The sequence below is a fragment of the Manis javanica genome, chromosome 3 (genome assembly GCF_040802235.1).
Source record: "Manis javanica isolate MJ-LG chromosome 3, MJ_LKY, whole genome shotgun sequence".
NCBI classification, from domain to species: domain Eukaryota; kingdom Metazoa; phylum Chordata; class Mammalia; order Pholidota; family Manidae; genus Manis; species Manis javanica.
In genome coordinates, this window is record NC_133158.1 from 168113895 (window position 1) to 168134287 (window position 20393).

General features: G+C 37.4%; 1 protein-coding gene and 1 long non-coding RNA gene across 7 annotated transcripts in view; one reads left to right on the forward strand and one right to left on the reverse strand.

Moving 5' to 3' along the window:
- Positions 1-20393, forward strand: part of PPP2R3A (protein phosphatase 2 regulatory subunit B''alpha) — a 219482-nt gene that overhangs the window by 75547 nt on the left and 123542 nt on the right. For 4 of the 6 annotated variants that reach the window (XM_037022878.2, XM_073232350.1, XM_073232348.1 and 1 more), the window contains 2 exons: positions 9488-9754; positions 15924-16027. In XM_037022878.2, the coding sequence (XP_036878773.1) occupies positions 9488-9754; positions 15924-16027 (371 nt within the window). Of the gene's footprint in view, positions 1-5605; positions 6225-9487; positions 9755-15923; positions 16028-20393 lie in introns of those variants that run through there. The other 2 variants (XM_017675115.3, XM_073232349.1) reach the window with 2 other exon arrangements.
- LOC140848501 (uncharacterized) overlaps positions 1-20393 on the reverse strand; it is a 218467-nt gene that overhangs the window by 34260 nt on the left and 163814 nt on the right. The gene's annotated exons all lie outside the window — the stretch shown is intronic.

Sequence of the window (20393 nt, forward strand, 5' to 3'; positions counted from 1 at the left end):
ACTCCAGCCTTCTCTTTTGACATCTGTGAATTCAGCCCTCACCCGAAATTACACACACACATACACAGCCAGGGAAGACACTGAGGCGAGGTATTTTGTAGTACTACCACCACACATTCATTGGCATTTAACGTGGCATTGTCAGTGGACTAGAAACTCTCTATTCCTTCTAACTTTAACATATTTATAGGCCAAAAATGAATTCTTAAGCTCTATAGTAAGCACTCCCTAATGGAATTCCTCAAGGAGAGAGAAGAAAAGCAACTAAGAAGGACAGAGAACTCTAGGAACTAGACATTTCTAGAGATTCAAGAGTCCTACTAATTTTAGGCTCTTAATTATCTCCCCCTGCCCCGGTTCCTAGAACATCTACCCCCAAATATTAAGAGTACAGAGAGGCAAAAATATTAGATGTGCGGGTTCTTTCTGTTACTAGTCATGGAATGTGTGCCTATCATCTGGAGGCAATTGAAACAAGACACAAAATGCTTATTAGAAGTTAAGTCTTGAGGATTAGGGCAGGAGCAAAGAATAGATAACCACCACCACCCAGCCTCCTTCTCCCACTCCAGTGTTTAGTTATTTCAGAGTAAAATACCATTAATAACAAAATAAGCTATTAAACAGTGAGAAGGCATCAAATGAGAGCATAAAGGAGAAGGATTTCAATGCTTAGGGTAAGAGTAATTAACCAATTAACTTGATCAATTTCCTTTCTTGACACTATTTACAATGATATTTTAAAGTTTGTGGTTCTAAGTTACTACCTTTTTTAACTACTCTGCCAATTAGAGCAAAGTTGAGAAAGGCCTTTTAAATTGAGGTATAATTCACATAATATAGAATTCACCATTTTAAAGTGCACAGTGCAGTAGATAGTTCACAAAGTTCTGCAATCATCAGCACTACCTAATTCCAGAACATTATCATCACCCCAAAAAAACCTGACTTCATTTGTAGTCACTCCCCATTCCCTCCTCACTCTAGCCCCTGACAACCACTAATCTTTCTGTCTCTATGGATTTGTCTATTCTGGACATTTCTTGTAAATGGAAACATACAACATACGGTCTTTCATGTATGGCTTCTTTCACTCAGCATAGTATTTTTAAGGTTCATCATCTAGCATGTGTCAGTACCTTATTCCTTTTTATGGTTAAATAATATTTCATTGTATGAATATACCACATTTTGTGTATCCATTCATCAGCTGATAGACATTTGAGTAGTTTCCACATTGTTGGCTATTTGAATAACATTGTTGTGAACATTAACATACAAGTTTTTGTGTGGACAGAGAAAGACTTTTGAGTTAGCATTTTTAAGTTTTTCAAAACAGCCAGCTTCCTTTTATAAATCAGAAGTACCCTCCTGATGTAGCAGAACTTCCTCTTTAATAAGTAACCTTTTTCCCTTCCCTGTAGCATCTTCTAAGCAAACTCTGTTGGTATCTTCAGAATGACTCTGCTGTCTTTCTGGATCCGATTCTAACATTCACCTTAACACAGGTCCTCACACAACTAATCTGCTTTCTAGACTTGCTGTGCTCTGTGTTTCTGTCACTCAAGTTTTCAGTTTCTTAATGAGGCCTTGGTTGATGCTATCATCGCAGTTTCCATAGCCAGATTCAGCTGAAGCTAATGAATGACTTCACATACTGGTTTATAAAATAAAGGCTAGACTTATTTTGACATAACACATGACATATACATTATTAACTCTTTAGCAGTATTGCACATGTCAAAATAAGTGATTTAATTTTTTCAGGCAAATGATTGAAAATTTCTCTGTCCTGTGTAATCAACCCATTTTTTCTTAAAATATCCCATATCACTGATTCTTCCTTGAGAGAGAGAATTAATACTGTATATCACCATTGTCTTCATTTTCAGATGGGGAATGGTAGGGTAGTATGAGTATGAGAAAATTTGAAAAGTTCTAGAAAATCCATCCTAAGTTTCAAACTAAGCCTCAAAGAATGAATTCTACAAAAATGGAATGTGTTGGGTGTCATATACAGTTTTATTCTCTTCTGTCTCCTTCCCAGTCTCAGCTTCCTTGAGGGTACAGGCTCTTGCTAGACTCACTCTTCAGTTCTGTAGGTCCTTTCAAGACATGGCAAGAGAGCAACTTTTCTTGCTTTTCTTACGAAGCAACCTAAAAACAAAAGTTTTTACGGTCATAGCAGCGGCCAGCCTCTCTTCCATGTAACCCTGCCAGGGAATCTCTAAACCCTGTACCCAGCAACACACCCCAGCTGGTTCTGTTTGAGATAGATTATCCTTCTTGCTCAAAAATGTTTGCTCTGGGGGAACATATATGGAGTGGTAAGGCAGGGAAGGAACCCCAGTCCAAGCAGCTGGATCTTGAGGTAACAAGTGATAAATCCCAGACATCCACAAGAAATCACCGGTCTTTTTCGTCCTCTAGTCCATCTTTCTTAACACAGTTACCTTGGAAACCCAGACAGGAAACCTGTGTCTTTGGATGGTATGTTCATGAATGTTCTGCTGGCCAAGAAGAGATGCAGATAGCTATGTGTACATTGGTTAGCTATCTTGTTTGGATGGAATTTGTATGCTGCAGAGAGCAAGAAAAAAGATCTCATGGTTTATTCCAGACGTACATTGGAAAGACTCTTACTTGACTCTTCCTGCCTTAACTATCCACAGCTCCTAACTTTCCACATTCTCAAACTGAATTTATAAACTCTGTGTTTATAGTTTTCTATTCTTCCTCATTCTGGGTAGTCCATACAGGGAATACCATGAGTAGATTTTCTCTTCCAGCACCCAGGCCCATGAACTGTACTTTCTCTGTGATCAAAGTAAGAGAACAGAGAGTAGATCATAGGCAATGTTTGCACCTCTAGTGAAAATCCGTGTATTTGATCTTTTCTCAGTTAAGAGGAGGTCACCCTAAAAACCATGCTCTTTGCTGCTCTATTCCAGTTATCATATACTTCTTGAAACCAGCTCACATTCTCAGATCCTTTCTAGAATCAAGTATGTATTCTTCTATGCAAACACAAGAAAATGGGTAAAAAGCAAATAAACCAACCTCATGATGGTCTTTCTCTATCAGTAACTCGTTGCCACAGACCCAATTCTTTCCTACGGCTCTTTAGCGAGCCTGGTCTTTTCTCCTTCTGAATGTTTTGGAAAGTAGTTGGATGAATAAAAACTTCATCAAAAGACATGGAGAAATGTTTTGTTGATTAAATATAAGGGTGTAGCAGAGTTGGCTGTTAACCACTGTTCTGACTTTGAAACTTCAGAAACTTTTGGGAAGTAAATGAAAGTATTGTTCTCTTTTGCTCCAAACCAACATTGTACTAGATGCAATGAGGAAAAGAGGCCTCTTTTTTGTTATCTCCCTATCCTCAGCACCCAGCAAACGATCTGCGCATAGTAAGTGGCCAGAAAAACACTTGTTGAGTAAATTAATGACTGTAAAATTGGCCTTACCCTCAAGAGTTTAGACAGTTTGAAAAATTATTATCAGATTGTAAAATACTGCAGTAGAGTCCCTTTTTACCTGCACATGATTGGGATTAATAGTTACTTAGTAGGGAATCATAAAATCTGTGTAGGCACTGTCAAATATGTATCTTCAAAATTTTATTTTAACTCAAAATATTAATTTATTCAGATCTTTTTGTATAGGGCCAAAGCGTTTTCTTGAGAGTGAGTGTCATAATTGGGAATTGGAGTTCTATGACATCTTTCTTTAATAAATCACCTGCAATATGTGTTGACTGTTTTCCAGTTTCAGTTTCTTTAGAGAAGGAGCTTAAGTCAGTAGTGAAACAGTTCAATTGTAGACACCTTCTAGATATTAATGATTTTTCTTTATCTCACCCGTACCTAATTTTACAGCAAAAAAATTTTAGTAATAGTTTGTCTTTCCTGAATCTTTATAAAACATTTCACTTCCATGCTCATATTTCATTAGTTTGTGTAATATGTACTTGAACTGAATAATTACTGTAAAAAGTACAATCAGCATAAATAAATGGGGACCAGCTCTTAGTAAAAATAGAACTTACTGAGATAAGAAATATGACAGCATAACAGAAACTAAACTATTAGCCATGAATCAGTGTGTCCCTGGGCATTGGTTGCTCCTTTCACAGGAGAAACAGAATGTTGGCTAATCCAGGGAATAAATTAAGAGGTCATTTAAGAGAGATTCTATACTATTTCATTAGAGAATGTAAAAGGACTTAAATAGCCAGGGTATTTAAAAGGTAAAATTTGAGTTGAATTCTGATGGATGCGTAGAGGGTGTATAATTTGAGGAGAAGGAGCATTGTTAGGAAAGGATGAAAAGCCATTCCCCTGAAGCCACAGGTTGGTGTTGGGAAGAAGAGAGGCAAGTACAATTTAAGAGGTGGTTTAATTGAAAAAGAATTAAATAATAATCTAAAGACCCCATGACATTAATAACAAACTTTTTTGATGTTTTAATTTGGAGATAGTAATAGAGAAAAGGGGTATTCTAGGCAAGAGTGTAAGGAAAAAAATATGGGAGAGCTACCTAGCTCTAAGAGTTAACGTGTAAGCCCATGAGTGGAAACGGGGCGGGGGGGAAGGAAGGGCCCGGATTGAAGCATTAGACCAGTGATTCCAAATGTAACCTCTTTCAGCCATAGTATATATTGAAAGCTTTCAGGTAAAATTTTGCATGAGTGAAGAATTCCACAGCCTAAGAAGAAAAAAGAAATTTGAAAACCACAGGTTTGGACATAATACGTCCAGTGTACACATTATAAAATGTTGTCAGAATGTCTTGAGTGGAAGTCAAGAAAAAAATATATCTTACATTGTAGATACCAATGGAAAACCAAGGAATTCTATTTCTACTATATTCACAGAGTTTCAGTAGAAAAGAGTTGTAAGCTGTTTTTGGTTTGGGGGTTTACTGGTAGTGATATTTGGTTTATATTTTCTAGAAGTAGCAAATACATCTTGATGGAATAATGTGATTCACTGAAAATAAATATTGAAGTCTGAATATTAATAAGAGAATACTTAAAGATTCACTTGTAAATAACCACATGAGGCTGATGTTCAGTGTATGATAACAGAATATTTTTTAAATCTGCATTGATTTCTTTAAGGCTTCTCAAAGAAAAAAATCTCACAAATTCAAAATTTATTATGTCATTACTATTTGGTCATCTTCTTTACTTTTATTGTAGCCAGATTTCACTCACTTATATCTATCTAAAACTGCTTCCTTATGGCATTCAGTTGTCCCACTTTCTTAATCAACTCTTTGACAATAAATTTTCAAATGTGTCCAGATCCAGAATCACTTCAAAAAAGTATACTTGGTGACTAAGATAATCTTTGCAAGTAAACAAACAAACTGAAAGAGGACTTGGTTTTGAAACCTGAGACCAACAAATCTTTTGTGTGTTACCATTTGAAGACAAAAGTTTGTTTTTCTCCGTATTTTGACTGAATATATCTAGAGGGTTTTGGATATTTGCTTCCCTTAGAGAAATAAGAAATAGACTATTCTTCAAATGACGGTTTCAAATTTGAAGTTCAGCTTGTTCTTTTTCATAAAATATTAAATAGAAAAATCAAAAATGCCATATGTGTTTTTTTTCTTCTACTTTGAGAAGAAACTGTTTTATGTGGATTGACACCTCACATACTCTGAGTTGAAGAAGTTAGCATTATCTGAGAAGTTACTATTTTTAGGTCCAGCTGTAATGCTTCTAACTTTGGTGCTAGAGTAGTGGGTGCTTCCTTTCCCAGAAGGCTCAGGATTCTCAACATGTGCAGGTCAATTTGACAAAGTTACCTACAAGGAGCAACAGGCCCATTGCAGGTCGTGTTTCTAACTTGAGAATTATGAGCAGGCATTGGGAGCCACTAGCTGTATTTGGGAACCGGCTGCATGTCAGTACAAGTATGGATTATGGTCCCTGGAGGCTGGGAGAGCACAATGCTTGAACTTAATTTCTTTGGGAGATAAGAAGAAAATAACTTCCTACCTGACAAGACTGACAACTTATTAAATCTGACCATCTTCAGAAGTGTGCTGGACAGTGCTAAATAAACATCCACTTTTCAAAGATGATGATCAAGGAAACATCTCTACGAAGGGACCCGGATTTAAGGGGAGAGTTAGCTTTCCTGGCAAGGGGCTGTGATTTTGTTCTCCCGTCACGGTTTAAGAAGCGGCTGAAGTCATTTCAGCAGACACAGGTTTGAAACTTGGGTGTTTCTTTTAAAATATTTTTATTACTAATAAAACCACCCAGTGAACTAACTTACAAATAATTTTACAGCTCACTTGATATTGGATCAAGGAATTAATCTGTGTCCTCTTTCAGCTATTTGCAGAAAGCTATTTGTAGAGAGATTCCAACAGGTTTAAAAATAGACCTTCTGGACCTGAAGTACAGTACTCACATTTTTCTCCTGTAGAGAGGGAATCCATAAATACAATAAATACAACTTAACAAATATTGTACAATTTAGTAAGGAAGATACTAGAATTTTTAATAAAAATACCTTTGAGAAACTAGAAACTGTTATAAGCCTTGCTTGCTCTTTTAATCAGTAGGCTATGCTCTTATTAACATTAACATGCATACATCTGTAATAACTGGTTTTTTTGGTAAAGTATTGATCCTGGTAATTCTTTTTTTGAAGGAAGAACTAATTTTATGTATGGACAGTATGTGTCGGTGATATAATGTATGTAGGTAATGAAGGAGGGGAGTTCTGGATTATGAAATAATGTCCTCCTACAAGCTATGAGATGGTGTCTCTTCTGCCTGCGATGCCTACTTTACAGTCCATACTTACTTGCTTACACCCTTAGGACCAGTCTTCACCAAACAAGTTGCCTACCCTTGGGCACAATACAATTCAAGGGCCATACGAATGGTGGCCATCCGAAATTGAGCAAAAAACCAGTTTCATAGTTATTCTGACTCAAGGGAATATCAAAAGATTTGGGTGAACCATATGAAGTTGCTTTTTTTAAAAAACAAATAAAAAATGGTCAAATATTGGAAGTGCTACAGTCACATAAGAGTACAAGAATACTATTCAAAATGAATATCTAGATGATGCTGTATTCATAGGGGAAGACAGAATGGAGAATTAAGATACTTTACCCAGCCAATTCTATTTTAATGCTGTTTCTAGATTTGAATGAAACAGTTTTATTCAAAATGAGTCGATGCTAAACTTGACAGTAAATTCCGCAAAGGTTGTATTACTGTATTTTATTCCATAATGCTTATAAAGGGTCAGTTTTACTAAACTACTTTAAGGTTAAATTATACATCTTCTATTGAACTCAATGGAAAGTAAGTTGATACACCCAAAAGCTCAAAACAAATGCATTGTTTTTCTTTTCCTTTTTAAGTATTAACATCAGTTTTGTTAAATATGGAATTAACCAGTGAATTAATAAATACTTGCCTATCAGTGAATACCGTGTGTTAAGAAGTACACTAAAGAAAGCACAGTGGACTATTACATAATTGAATATTTTCCCATCCAAATAAAAGCTGACAGATAGCCAGGATTTGTTCCGAATGTCACTTCTGTCAAAGCAAAAGTATAGATTTAACAGTAAAGGCTTTGCTTGAAACCTAGTGTGTGTTCACTAGACTAGGGTTTCACTGCACTGGCACCAGTTGTCTTAATCCTATGGTTATAACTGCTCTGATGTCACATCGTGGGAAACATTCTGGGGAAACAAAAAAGAATTTTGGTGATTGTATACTTGTAGTTTCACAAATCTCTTTCAGCATAGAGTAATAGAAAGGAAATGACCACCCTTTTCTGAAACCTTTACCTATGTTACATCCTATAATTTTCTTTAATCCTCAACACAACCTTCCAAGAAGTGGGGTTATAATAAATCTGTTTTATTACTGAAATTCTAAAAAGTTAAGTAACTTTCCTGAGGTCACAGAGCTAGTAAGCCACCACTGTTTTCTGTTAAGGTTTTCACATTTTATTGGCATCACTTCCTTCTCTGCCAGTTTCTCCCTTGACTATTGGTTTATATGGGTGACTTCCTGATGCTGCAGCAAAGGCTTCATGTGACCAACTGGCCTTTATATCCCCAGTAGTAGTATTATATGAGCAGACTCTATGTGCTAATGTTAGATCTTAACATGAGAATAGACCTTATATAACAAAAGTTGGAGATTAAATCATACTCATATATTTATGTGAATGAAGCTTACCTTCCTATAATACTTATGGTTTTCAAGAGTACCTTATATTTTTATCCTGAATTTAAAGATCTTGTTATAAGCCCATATATCAAAAGGAAATATGACATTCAGATCTACTACTTACAAATAAATCATTGTTCAGAGTTTAGGGATGATATTAGGATAATGTAAGGAAGAAGAATATTAGAGTAGTACTTTGTATTCATAGTGAATTTAAAATAAATTTGGTGAATAGTCATGTCCGTCTATCATGCTTTATGTAGTACCTAATCCAGTGCCATGCTCATGAGCCTTGCTGATAATTTGGTCAAATTTGAGAGTAGAATTAAAACTCTGGAAATCTCATGCAATCTCTTGCTTTTTCTAGTAGGAATCTCAAAACTATATGCATTTAGTCTTCCTTGGTAAAATAAAATTTTTCCTGAATGTTAGTGTACTCTCCCCACCTTTCCCTAAATCATGGATAATCTTAATCTCCCCATTACCCCCCACCCATCTTTTACTGTCCTTTCTATGTCTTTTTCTGGTATACCACATCAAATCCTTTTTGAAAAAAGGAATGGTATCAACTATAAATGAGTTTGGGAGTTTGGATGTGATGAAATCAGTGACCATGATCCTTGCCTATTAGAGTATGCCAAAAACAAGAGAAATGTGTACCTCAGAATAAATGGCATGTCTCTCATGACAAGTAAATCAGCCTGCTAGAAAACATTCTAGAGTGCTTTAATTTTCTTAATGAAGACTCTTTCTGCATCAGGGACTGGCAGTGATTCTACCCAGACAAACTAGAGAAGAAAGTGAAAGGATGCCCATTCCAGTGCACTTTAGATCTATATATTTTAAAAGTCCATGCTTTCTGCTCATTGAAGGACAGGTAGAAATGCACAGGAAGATCAAGAACAGTCTTCAAAAAGAAATTACTAATTTAATTCCAACAGACTGCAAATATACTTCAGGAGCCTTAGTGTGTCAACTGACATGGCTCTTAACTCTCTGGCACATAATGGATGGGAAAATGTATTATATGATTTTTTTAAACATAACTATATAAATTCAGGTATTGACAAATAAAGTATTAGTTTATTTGGTATGGATAAGTATTCCCTAGAAGCATGCTTACAGCCCTAGAATGAGCTCTTGATCTCTACTATCTATAATTTTGATTTCTTATATTTATATCTAATTTCCTATTACTAGTGAGGACTTTCAAGAAATATATGCTGTTTAGAATTTTTGTGTCTCATAATCACATTTTCCTTACAGATTCAAAATAAACCAGAAAAGAAACCTGGAACACCACTTCCAGCTCCATCCACCTGTCCAAGTAGTCCCCGACCTCTCTCCCCTCTTCCTCATGTGAATAATGTTGTGAATGCACCGTTGTCTGTAAACATTCCACGGTTCTACTTTCCTGAAGGACTCCCAGATGCCTGTAGTAACCATGAACAAACTCTAAGCAGAATTGAAACTGCATTCATGGGTATCGAAGATCAGAAAGCAGATGTTTATGAAATGGGAAAAATTGCAAAGGTAATATAACTACTAAATGATGTATAATCTCCCTTTCTTTAGCGATTGCAGTCTCTCTTCACTGCCTCTATGCTTTCTGTTTTTAAGCTTATGTATGCTTTTTCCATGTTGGAAAAAATATATTTGATCCTGATGTATCTTTAGCTATGGTCCTATTTCATAGAGCTCAAGTTTGAAAAAAGGCTTAGTGGGTTCTTCCAGCCCAGCCTCCTATTTAATATAGGAATTATGGAATAAATAATACCATTTAATATAGGAATGACATCACTGACATATAAATTCATTCCCTGCTTGAATGCTTTCAGTGACACCTTACCAAACACACACCTATTCCATCATTAAATAGCCTTACTTGTTCAAAAAAATGGTGTTGAATACAAATCTTTTTTTTTTGTTCTCACGCATTGATCATAACTTTTTGCCCTGAAGCCAGACAAGAAACCATTAGGCCAGCTCAACACTGTAATTCTACCAAGAATTAAATGAATTTGCCACTAGGAAACAAGTCTCTGATACTTTCCAATATATCCAAGTTCTTTCATTTAAAACAGTCCTGAACACCAAGACTACTGTACCATCTTCCGTAACTGGACTCCACACCTCCAGCCTCCTCCTAGTGCAGTTACTGCTAAGCATAACCATCAGATTATATTTGATCATGCCATTTCCCAGCCCAGCAATATGCAAGGATTCCTATCATCTATAGCAGTGCTTTGTTTTTGGGGGGGCTCTATTTTTATCATACATATAAATTGAAGAGTGAGATCATACCCTCAGTGTTTGGTAGTAGTTTCAGTCTGTGCTTTATGAGGCAGAGGGGTTTAGTAGACTAAGAGCTGCATACAGGCAAGTAAGAGACCAAGCGGGAACTCCCAAGACCCCATGTACACTTCCATGGTTCCTCCTGCTTTCAGCAGAAGTTTGCTGATCTTGAGGATAAAGCCCAAACTACTGTTTTCTGTGTGAACCTAACCCTCTTGCCCTCCCACAGGCACACCTCCGCATTTCGGCCCTCACAGTTCCCCCCTCCAAAATGGGTTCCACTCTTCCAACCCTCACATCACCCATCCTTTAAGACCTAGCTTCCATGGAGAAGTCTCTGAATCTTCACTCTAGTCATGCCCTGCCCTCTCCCTACCACTAACCTCACAACATTTGTGGCAGCTGTCAAATGTGTCTAGAGTGGTCTTAAGGGGAATGAAAAGGAATTCTTTTTTTTGCCCGCTGTCTTCAGCACCACCACCCATCTTAGAACTTGCTTGTTAATCTGTGAAATGTTTCTAATAAAAACAAACTCCTTCATTTTGGAATTCGGGCTCCCCTGTTTTTATGCTATTTTACATAATGAGGAAGCTGAAGTCCACAAATACTTACCTGCAGTCACTGAGCTAGCACATGTCAGGAGACTAGTCCTCCTCCTAGCTTCATGCTATTTCTACCATGTTAACTTGCCTAAACACATGCTAACATACCATTAGGTAAATCCCAATCAATATCCACCCAAATAAATTGTAAGTTCTTCCAGGGCATTGGCATTTTCTTACCTAAAGCTTTGAGAAATGGCTGTTGCATGAACCGAGATGGTAAATTATCTGACTGGGCTGAAACTACTAACTTAAATCCAAAGACAGAACTTAGCAAGAGTGAATGAAATCTATACTTGGAGATAACGTGTTAACCACATAAATGCAAACGGTATTTCTAACATGAAAACAGTTGATCTGAGAGAGACAGGTTTCATGGACTGCTTTAAGCAAACAGACAAGGAGAAACATCTAGATTAAGGAACAACATTGTTCTCCTCTGCTGTGCTGGGCTCACCACATCTGGAGAGCCAGTCGAACTGATTAGTGTCTCGCTGTCAGAGACCTACAGCCTGCTCTATCTTAAATACGGGTCCTCTGAGTTGATTCTCTAAATATTCCCAGCCTCTGATGAGGACCCTGTTCTCCTCAGCCCTTCTGCTGCCCTGTCTCCACCCTCCTGCTATGGCCCTCCCGCCACTGTATTGTGGTAGCCCTGCCCGGCTGTGCATTGTTCATTGACCTCTGGTACTCAACAGACTCAGTGAGAGAAGAGCAGAAAGCCTGAGGACTCCACAGATGGTCAAGGGAGGTATAGCAAAGTGCAGTCAAGTCAGGGAAGGGGTCTGTGAGTGCTGGGGAATTAAAGCATGGATTTTGCTATTTACCGGCAGAGAGGATGAGTATATATATCTGCCATCACAAAAAACTGCAAGTGTTGAAGCTAACAATATAGAGAAGTTTAGAAAAATGTAAACCTGTTTTGTTTAGCCATAGTAACAGTTATTTACATAACAATTTACTGTTTATACCTAATCATTGTGGCACAATAGCCAGTATATGTACATGCCTGAATAAACTGTCTGATTTGTACTAGATTATAGCCCTAAATTCCATTCATGAGTGCTAGGCATTTGTGTTCATTGCTCTTAGATCTTAATTGTCAGCTAAGGCAGCAAGGTGAACTGGTCATACCTTTAAAAACTTAAAACTACATTGCATTATACACACATGGACAAGTGTGTATAATATCCTTAGGATATCATGAGTATATTGGTTTGTACTGTTCTGTTTTGGATTACTATATCAGCTAATTTTATTAGATTTTGCCTCTTTATTCTTAAAATCACTTACTTTAAAAATTCATTTAATCATGTCATCCAGTTAACTAATCCCCATTTAATCCAGCTTTTACTTGGCTAAGGCATCTGTTAGCTCTCACCGAGCAATCCTTATTTTCATCAATTCTCTATGCAGACCAGTCTCTGCCGCCGAGCGGTGGGCTCTGCAGTACTCCATGTGCTTGCATCCTCAGGGCAGGTTGGTTATAGGAAAAGCAGAAGAAAAACATTTACGGGACCGTGAAGGGAGAGGTGGTCAGAACAATTAATGAACGTTTTTATAGGTTCTTGTCCTTTTTAAAGATATTTGGAAGGCCAGCTTGAATTTGCAGTCTACTCCTAGTGACACTTAAGTGTAGCTGTAGAGCCTGGTATCTGTATTTTTAAGTGCAAAGAAAATGCTGTGTTAAAAAATCTGCATCTGTTGGCAAAGTTTAGCTCATTTATCTTTGACCTCAAACATACCTGAAGAGATTAATGCCCATTTCTGATTAAATTCTTAGTGTGTAGTTTGTACTTTCTTCCACAGCTTCAAGTGTGATGGAGAAGAAAATAGAGAATGAATCTCAGAGGGACAAAAGCAGTATAGGAACAGAAACTGAGAAACAGTAAGAAAAGCATTTGCAAAAGACTGGGCCAGACAATTCATCATGGAGTTTGAGCCTCTAGCAGGAAGTTGAGGGAAAAGAATGTGACTTTCTTCTGAGTCATACAAAGCCCTCCAGCTCCTCTCTTCTGGCTAATGTAGTACCATCTTGACCCTTCATGCCTGTGACCTGCAAGGTAGCCTCTCTGTGCCTTTATTTCTTCATCAACAGAATGGGTTAAAAATGCCTGCCCTCGGGAGGGATTATGGAGAAGACAGTGTAGCACAGAGAAGACAAGTAGGGACTCTGTGGCATCTTACTACACTGATGGACAGTGACTGCAGTGGGGTATGGGGAGGACTTGATAATATGGGTGAATGTAGTAACCACATTGTTTTTCATGTGAAACCTTCATAAGAGTGTCTATAAATATACCTTAATAAAAAAATTATAATAAAAAAAATGCCTGCCCTCTTCTGCATGGGCTCATGTGAGGACCAAATGAAATAACAGGTGTGAGACATTTTAAGATGTTAAAGAACATTACAGATATTAGGTAGTTATTGCCTCCTATGTGTATCTTTAGACAACCTTGCTTTCAATTCTTGATGTAGTTGGACCATTCTAAGATCAAGTTATAGGTGTTAGGTTTTCTTTGCTCTGGCAACTTTGATACCATAGACTGACCCTTGCCTTCGCCTCCAAACCTTAGTTTCCTAAACCATTTTCTGTATCTCCCTGTATATTCCCACTTGTCATCTATTCTTTTCCTTTATAAAAAGTCTAGACACTAGCTTGTTCTCTTGGGGAGTCAACAATTTATTCTCTTGCCCTCAGATTACTATCAGTTACTTTTTTAGGTTCTTATTGATATACTGATACCCTTTACCTTATATCTTTGTTTTTAAGCAGAGCAGGCCAGTTGTACATTTTTTTAAATAGTCAAATTGTAATGTCCGCCCCCACTTCTATTTTTTCCTTTGGCATTTTCTCCAATAGTCTTATGCTCTCTTGCTGCCGAACACTTGGCTACTCAGGGTACCCCACTATGACATAAATAGGCCAACTTTTGGCAACTCAATAAATGTATAACTCGTAGTCTCTCAGTGACTTCCTACTCCTTATGAGCTGACATGTATACATTTTAACAGGAGTCTTCTCGAGAAAACACCATAATCCAGGAAATGAAACTTGTCTTATAAGGAGTTGCCTTATGGGAAATGGTAAGCAGACAGTCCCTGTGTGTTTCATCTGAGGCTGGTGACCACTTCCTAAGGTTGAGCTTGAAGATTCCTGATCCCTTCCAATTCTGAGAAATCCATGAGTGACTCTAATGGTGGGAGCTTCAAGCACTTGGCAAGCCAGTTCCAGTCTTCCCCACTTCCTCTCTGTCTGTGGCTCTGCCCCCTGCCTCCATAGTACAGACTATTCTTTTAGCTTTCCCAGCAGTTGCCAATAGCCCGTCACTTCTAAGAGCATTTTCTTGGCACACTACCATTCTACATGAAAGGAAGGATTGGGATTGGGGAAGTGGATTTGACTGTTTACCACCCAAAGTATATTAATTATGAACTTTGTACTTTGGCAATCATAATTTACACAATAAAAAAAATTTGGTTGCTAAGCAACACCTTTCCTTCATTCTTGACCTCAGTGGAAGTATTTGACCTCTGGACTTAAGAAATCTTAAATTCCACCCTGCTTGCAGATCATGCTTTAGTGGCCCTGGCAGGAACAGCCTCTTTTCTGCCCTGTACTTACCTCTCTAGGCTTGAATCTTGCCATTCCATATCCTCGTCTCTGACATAAACCCTGCAGACTTGGGCATTCTCAGCATAACTCATCTCAGACTAGATACTCTCCAGGTTTCTGTGCAGATCCCCCACTCACTGAGGCCCCACATTAGGAGCAACTTCACCTGAGCCTAATGTAGATTCCCATCCAGTCAACCTCCACAACAGAAGCTTCTCTGTGTAAAACAATGAAGGCTCAACAATCTATGTCTAATATGAATAATAAGAAAATCTTAATAACAAGGTTTGGGAATAATAACAGATTTGGGAATATGTTTTATGTGTACACACAAAATAAGCATTTGGAAACTTTCTCTGCCAATATATAAATATTAGTATTACCTGGAGGAAAGAATTTTCCCTCCGGGAAAAAAGCAGGTAAATTTGATAAGAACTCTTTCTTATAAAAGTATAAGAATTTTTTAATTGAAAGAAATCTTTTTACTAAGGAGAAAAAAATCAATACCTTTTAGGGTATTGTAGTTGTTTCATATTCATTCCCAGGTCTTCCTAAGGCTTTTGTAATATGTAGTCTTTTGTGGTAGCTTCTAATATATAAATAAATTATAGCATTTTAATTTTTAGCTTTCATCTTTTACCTGAACTGTAACCATTTAAATAGACTTGATAGTTATTTTCCTTGAACAGTCTAGGCTTTTCTGGTTCTTGAACCTGAGGCTTAATAACAGGCAAAGGAAAGAGAGAGATGGGTGACAGAGTATATCAACACCAGGTGATCAAGAAATAAAGGTGGCTGTATTTTTCTACCACAGGAAGAAAGGGCATATGCATCCATAACAGTCATTTCTTTTTCTTTCTAAAAGGAAGAAAATAGATGATGTAGGAAGGAAGGCTGGTTGCTTTAACTCAAAATAGGGGGAAGAAACGTCTCTAGAATTGAACTTGAAGAAAAAGTAAATGAACTTCTGTTTTCTTCATCAAACATGTTGTTCTTTTATTTTGTTTCCCTGTGTCTGTGTCTCAATCTTCTCTTGCTGATGGATTTGTCTCTGCCCCAGTACTGCTCCCCCACAGTCCTTTCTGTCCACTGTGGCATAAAGGGTAAAAGCCAAAAATGCTCATTCTTAGGCTGTGTCCTCTCTTCACTGCTCTTGCCTTACACTGTGTTTGTGTTTCATTTGTAGGTCTGTGGCTGTCCTCTCTACTGGAAAGCCCCCATGTTCAGGGCTGCAGGGGGAGAGAGGACAGGATTTGTGTCAGCACAGTCATTCATTGCCATGTGGAGAAAGTAAGTATGTGAGCCGTCATTCTGGGGCTAGGCAAGAATTGTCTGGTCCTCATGTGACAAGTTTTATAAAGGTCACTTATTTATTACTCATTTATTAATTTTTTCCCTTTACCCTTTGTTTCAACAAGTAGAATTCAATGATTGACAATCATTTATACCCATACACATATTCTTTCTAAGCCTTTGTCTTACATGTCTAATCAGTCAAATAGGTCTTCAGAAATTCCTCTTTAATAACTATTTGATAGTTTCCTAGTTTTACTTGTTAAATTTAGGCCTTAGGATTTGACTGTGGTGATATGAGTAAAGACTCTCCTTAAGGGGAGCAGACCACATGGTTCATGTGAAAAATACAGCTTCCATTCTCATATACTCTGATTAGAATTATATCTGATTGAGTTTTTAAAGTTACTGAATTCTAACAGATTTTAATCATTACTCTTTGAAAGCTCCAGTTAAGAAACAAAGGAGTAGTACATCTATCAAGACACTCCTGGATTGTAACATCCTGACAAGCTTTCTTGGATTCAAACCCAACTTTCTTTTTCTTTTTTTTTCTCCCTTCTTTCCTCTTAGAAGAAATACATTTCTTGATGTATTATGTATTTTAAGAAAATGTCACAGCTTGCCTCTTCTACCTCTTTTAACTGAATCAGCCTTTTTTACATAGGTTCTCACCTTTTCTGGGCTAGATACCCTTCCTGTTAGCTATTGGGAAATGCTACTCACCTATCATCATCATCATTAAAATCAACATAAAATAACATAAAATAGCAGCAGAATTCAGCTTACAGATTCCTTTTAATCCCTTCATGCCACCAAAAGCCCTAGTGGTATAATGCTTGAGAACACTGTAGGTAATTTAATAAGTGTATTCTTGATTTTAACAATTTACAGCAAGTTGAGTTCACCAAGTTTTCCATGTATTATGTTAGAGCTAAAGCAACCAAGGTATATAAAATTCTGCCAGTTAATGGACTTCTTTTAAAGAACCATACCAAAACTAAAAGTAACAAATGCTTCATGTTTTCCAGGTGGATTTTAGTCATTTTGTTACAGGGAACAGTTATAAATTGTCCAAATACCAAGAATGAAAAGGGCCCTTGGAGAATCACTCCTCATACACCATGTGGATAACACGTCAAAGTCAGTGCCATGGACTCCATTCTACCTCTCGTATAGTAAACTGCTGGATTAAATCTAAGAAATGTCTTTTTTCTAATGTGTAAATAAGCAGTTGTAAAAGTAAGAGAATTCCTTAGAGGCTAGAAATAGAAAACACTAATTAGTAGGCATGAACCAGCAAAAGAGCTGGCATTTGCCCTTGGGGTATTTATCATTGGTATTTCTGGCAGCCTTGAAGCTGGGGGAAGAAAATAGGGTCTAGGGCCTCAAAATTAGCGAGGTCAGCTTGGATTCTCTCTCCTTTCCCCACCAGTGAAGTCAGGACTTTAGCTGGGTGGTCTGATTATCTATTATTAATTATTATATTGTTATTTTTAATTCAGCATGTAACTAGCAGAATTCAAGAACTTCAAATAGGTAGATGTTCTAGATTTCATTCAGCTAACTTCCTTTACTCTGATAGTGTCAGGCCCTGAAAAGGCCTTACCTGGAATGTGAACCAGGTGTAGAAAGAAAAGGGATATTGCACAGCTCTTGTCAGAAGTATCTTCAGCCATTTGAGTTCATCACTGTTGGCAAAAACGATCTTAACAATCTGGAAGAGCAGCAAGAAGTGAGTTGTGATTAAGAGAAACCTTTGTATAAGCCAGGAGATTGAAAAAAAAAAAGAAATAGTCTGTAAGGAGATTAGAGCTAGAGAAAAGAACTATAGCTACTTACATTCTGAGTAATTGTGAATATCCTAGAACCCTAGGTGCGTAAGCCTGAGGCTGACTATAGCAAAAGAAAAACTTAAGACAACTTGATTTACCTGCAATTAACTGCATAACATAAAGGAGAGTAATATCCAGGTTTTATTTTTAAGACTGTATGTCACTGAGATAGAATGGACGTTTATACTCGTCAGTAGAACATGGAGCACCAGCCACCACAAAGAAATACTCCTTTATTGAGATGGAATCATTTTAATTTTATCTCTGGGGAAAGGTTTCTGCAAAAAGCAAAGGGGGTGAAAAGACATGAAGCACAAGTTTTCACTTTAATAACAGAGAACTGCTTATGAAGTTATACAGCATAAGCAACTGTCCCTTTTTGCATTAAAAAAAAATCTATGAATAGATAAGCATAGGTCTCTTCATTAAAGCTTTATTTTATGGCCAGATATAAAATGGTTGGAGCGCCCTCTAGTGGAGCTCCTCTCTGAGCACTTAAATGCCTTTTAAAGCCAGGGTGCTTTGAGGGAGACCTTTAGTATGGTTATTTTGGGAGCTTGTGATAATTTAAGATACCACACTGACCTTGAAGAAGATGTGTTTATTTTTGTGATTTTTTACAAACTACACCCTTTGCATAAAGCAGCTTGTGACCAAGTATAGTATATTAAAATTTCCATGTACACAAAAATAACTGGCAGATAATGACACAGAATCAAAACATAATGGCATATACATATGCATGCTGACTTGCTCCAGTATTGGGCTCTATGTAATCTTGAAAAATAAAGTCAAATGTAAATGTCACAACATAACAAGAAACAGTTTCCCTCTGTACTCATGTCCCTTCTGTGTTCATGGATGGAGGCTTCATAGCCCTCCGCCAAATGGTTGGAGGGTGAACACCTTAAGGGGCTCCTGTTCCACTGCCTCTGCTCCCCTGCCTTTCTCTGCCCTACTATTTCATGTCTGTACTTTGACATCTGTGTTTTTACAGTCAGAATATTTTAGGGGAAAGACACTGCAGCACAGCTTTTTGTTTGAGTTCATAGATTGCCAGAGCTCCGCTCAAATGGAACCAGCAATATTGCTCCAGCTTTTGTCTGCTTTACTTTCTCTTACCTTTCATGTCAGTGTGTCATTTGTCCATTAACAAAAGGATATTTTGTCTTGAGAACTCTGGATACCAAATTAGATACCAATTTAGAAAAACTATGTTAATCTTCCTTTAGCTTTCACTTTTTTTCTTTTATTTATTTTTAATTAAAGTATCATTGGTATACAATCTTATGATTGTTTCAAATAAACAACACTGTGGTTTCAACATTCACTCATACTGTCAAGCCCTCACTGCCTCCATTGTGTTCACTATGAGCATAGTAAGATGCTGTAGAGTCTTTACTTGTCTTCTCCATGCTCTTCTGCCTTCCCTGTGACCTACCTATGTTGTGATTGTGAATTATAGTGCCCCTTAACCCCCTTCTCTCTCCCCACCCACCATCCCCTACTTCTCCCCTTTGGTAACCACTAGTCCCTTCTCCAGTGTTTGTGAGTCTGTTGCTATTTTGTTCCTTCAGTTTTGCTTTGTTGTTATACTCCACAAATAATAAGGTTATTTGGTACTGGTTTTTCTCCACCTGGCTTATTTCACTGAGCATAAAATACCCTCTAGCTCCATCCATGTTGTTGCAAATGGTAGGAGTTGTTTTCTTTTTATAGCAGAACAATATTCCACTATGTGTATGTACCACATCCATTCATCTACTGATGGACACTTAGGTTGCTTCCATATCTTGGCTATTGTAAATAGTGCTGCAGTAAACACAGGGGTGCATACGTCCTTCTGAATCTGAGAACTTGTATTGTTTGGGTAAATTCCTAGGAGTGGACTTCCTGGGTCAAATGGTATTTCTATTTTTAGTTTTTTGAGGAACCTCCTTATTGCTTTCCACAGTGGTTGAACTACTTTACATTCCCAACCAGCAGTGTAGGAGGGTTCCCCTTTCTCTGCAGCCTTGCCAGCATTTGTTGTTCCTGGCCTTTTCTATGCTGGCCATCCTAACTGGTGTGAGGTTCTATCTCATTATGGTTTTAATTTGCATTTCCCTGATAACTAGCGATGTGAAGCATCTTTTCATGTGCCTCTTGGCCATCTGAATTTCTTCTTTGGAGAAGTGTCTGTTCAGATCCTCTGCACATTTTTTAATTGTGTTATTTGTTTTTTGGGTGTTGAGGTGTGCAAGTTCTTTATATATTTTGGGTATTAACCCCTTATCAGATAAATCATTTACAAATATATTCTACCATACTGTATTGTAGGATGCCTTTTTGTTCTGTTGATGGTGTCCTTTGCTGTACAGAAGCTTTTTAGTTTGATGTAGTCCCATTTGTTCATTTTTGCTTTTGTTTCCCTTATGTTCAGGAGAAAATTGCTCATGTTTATATTCAAGAGATTTTTGCCTGTGTTTTCATTTAAGACTTTTGTGTCTTTGTGACTTACATTCAGCTATCTGATCCATTTCAAGTTT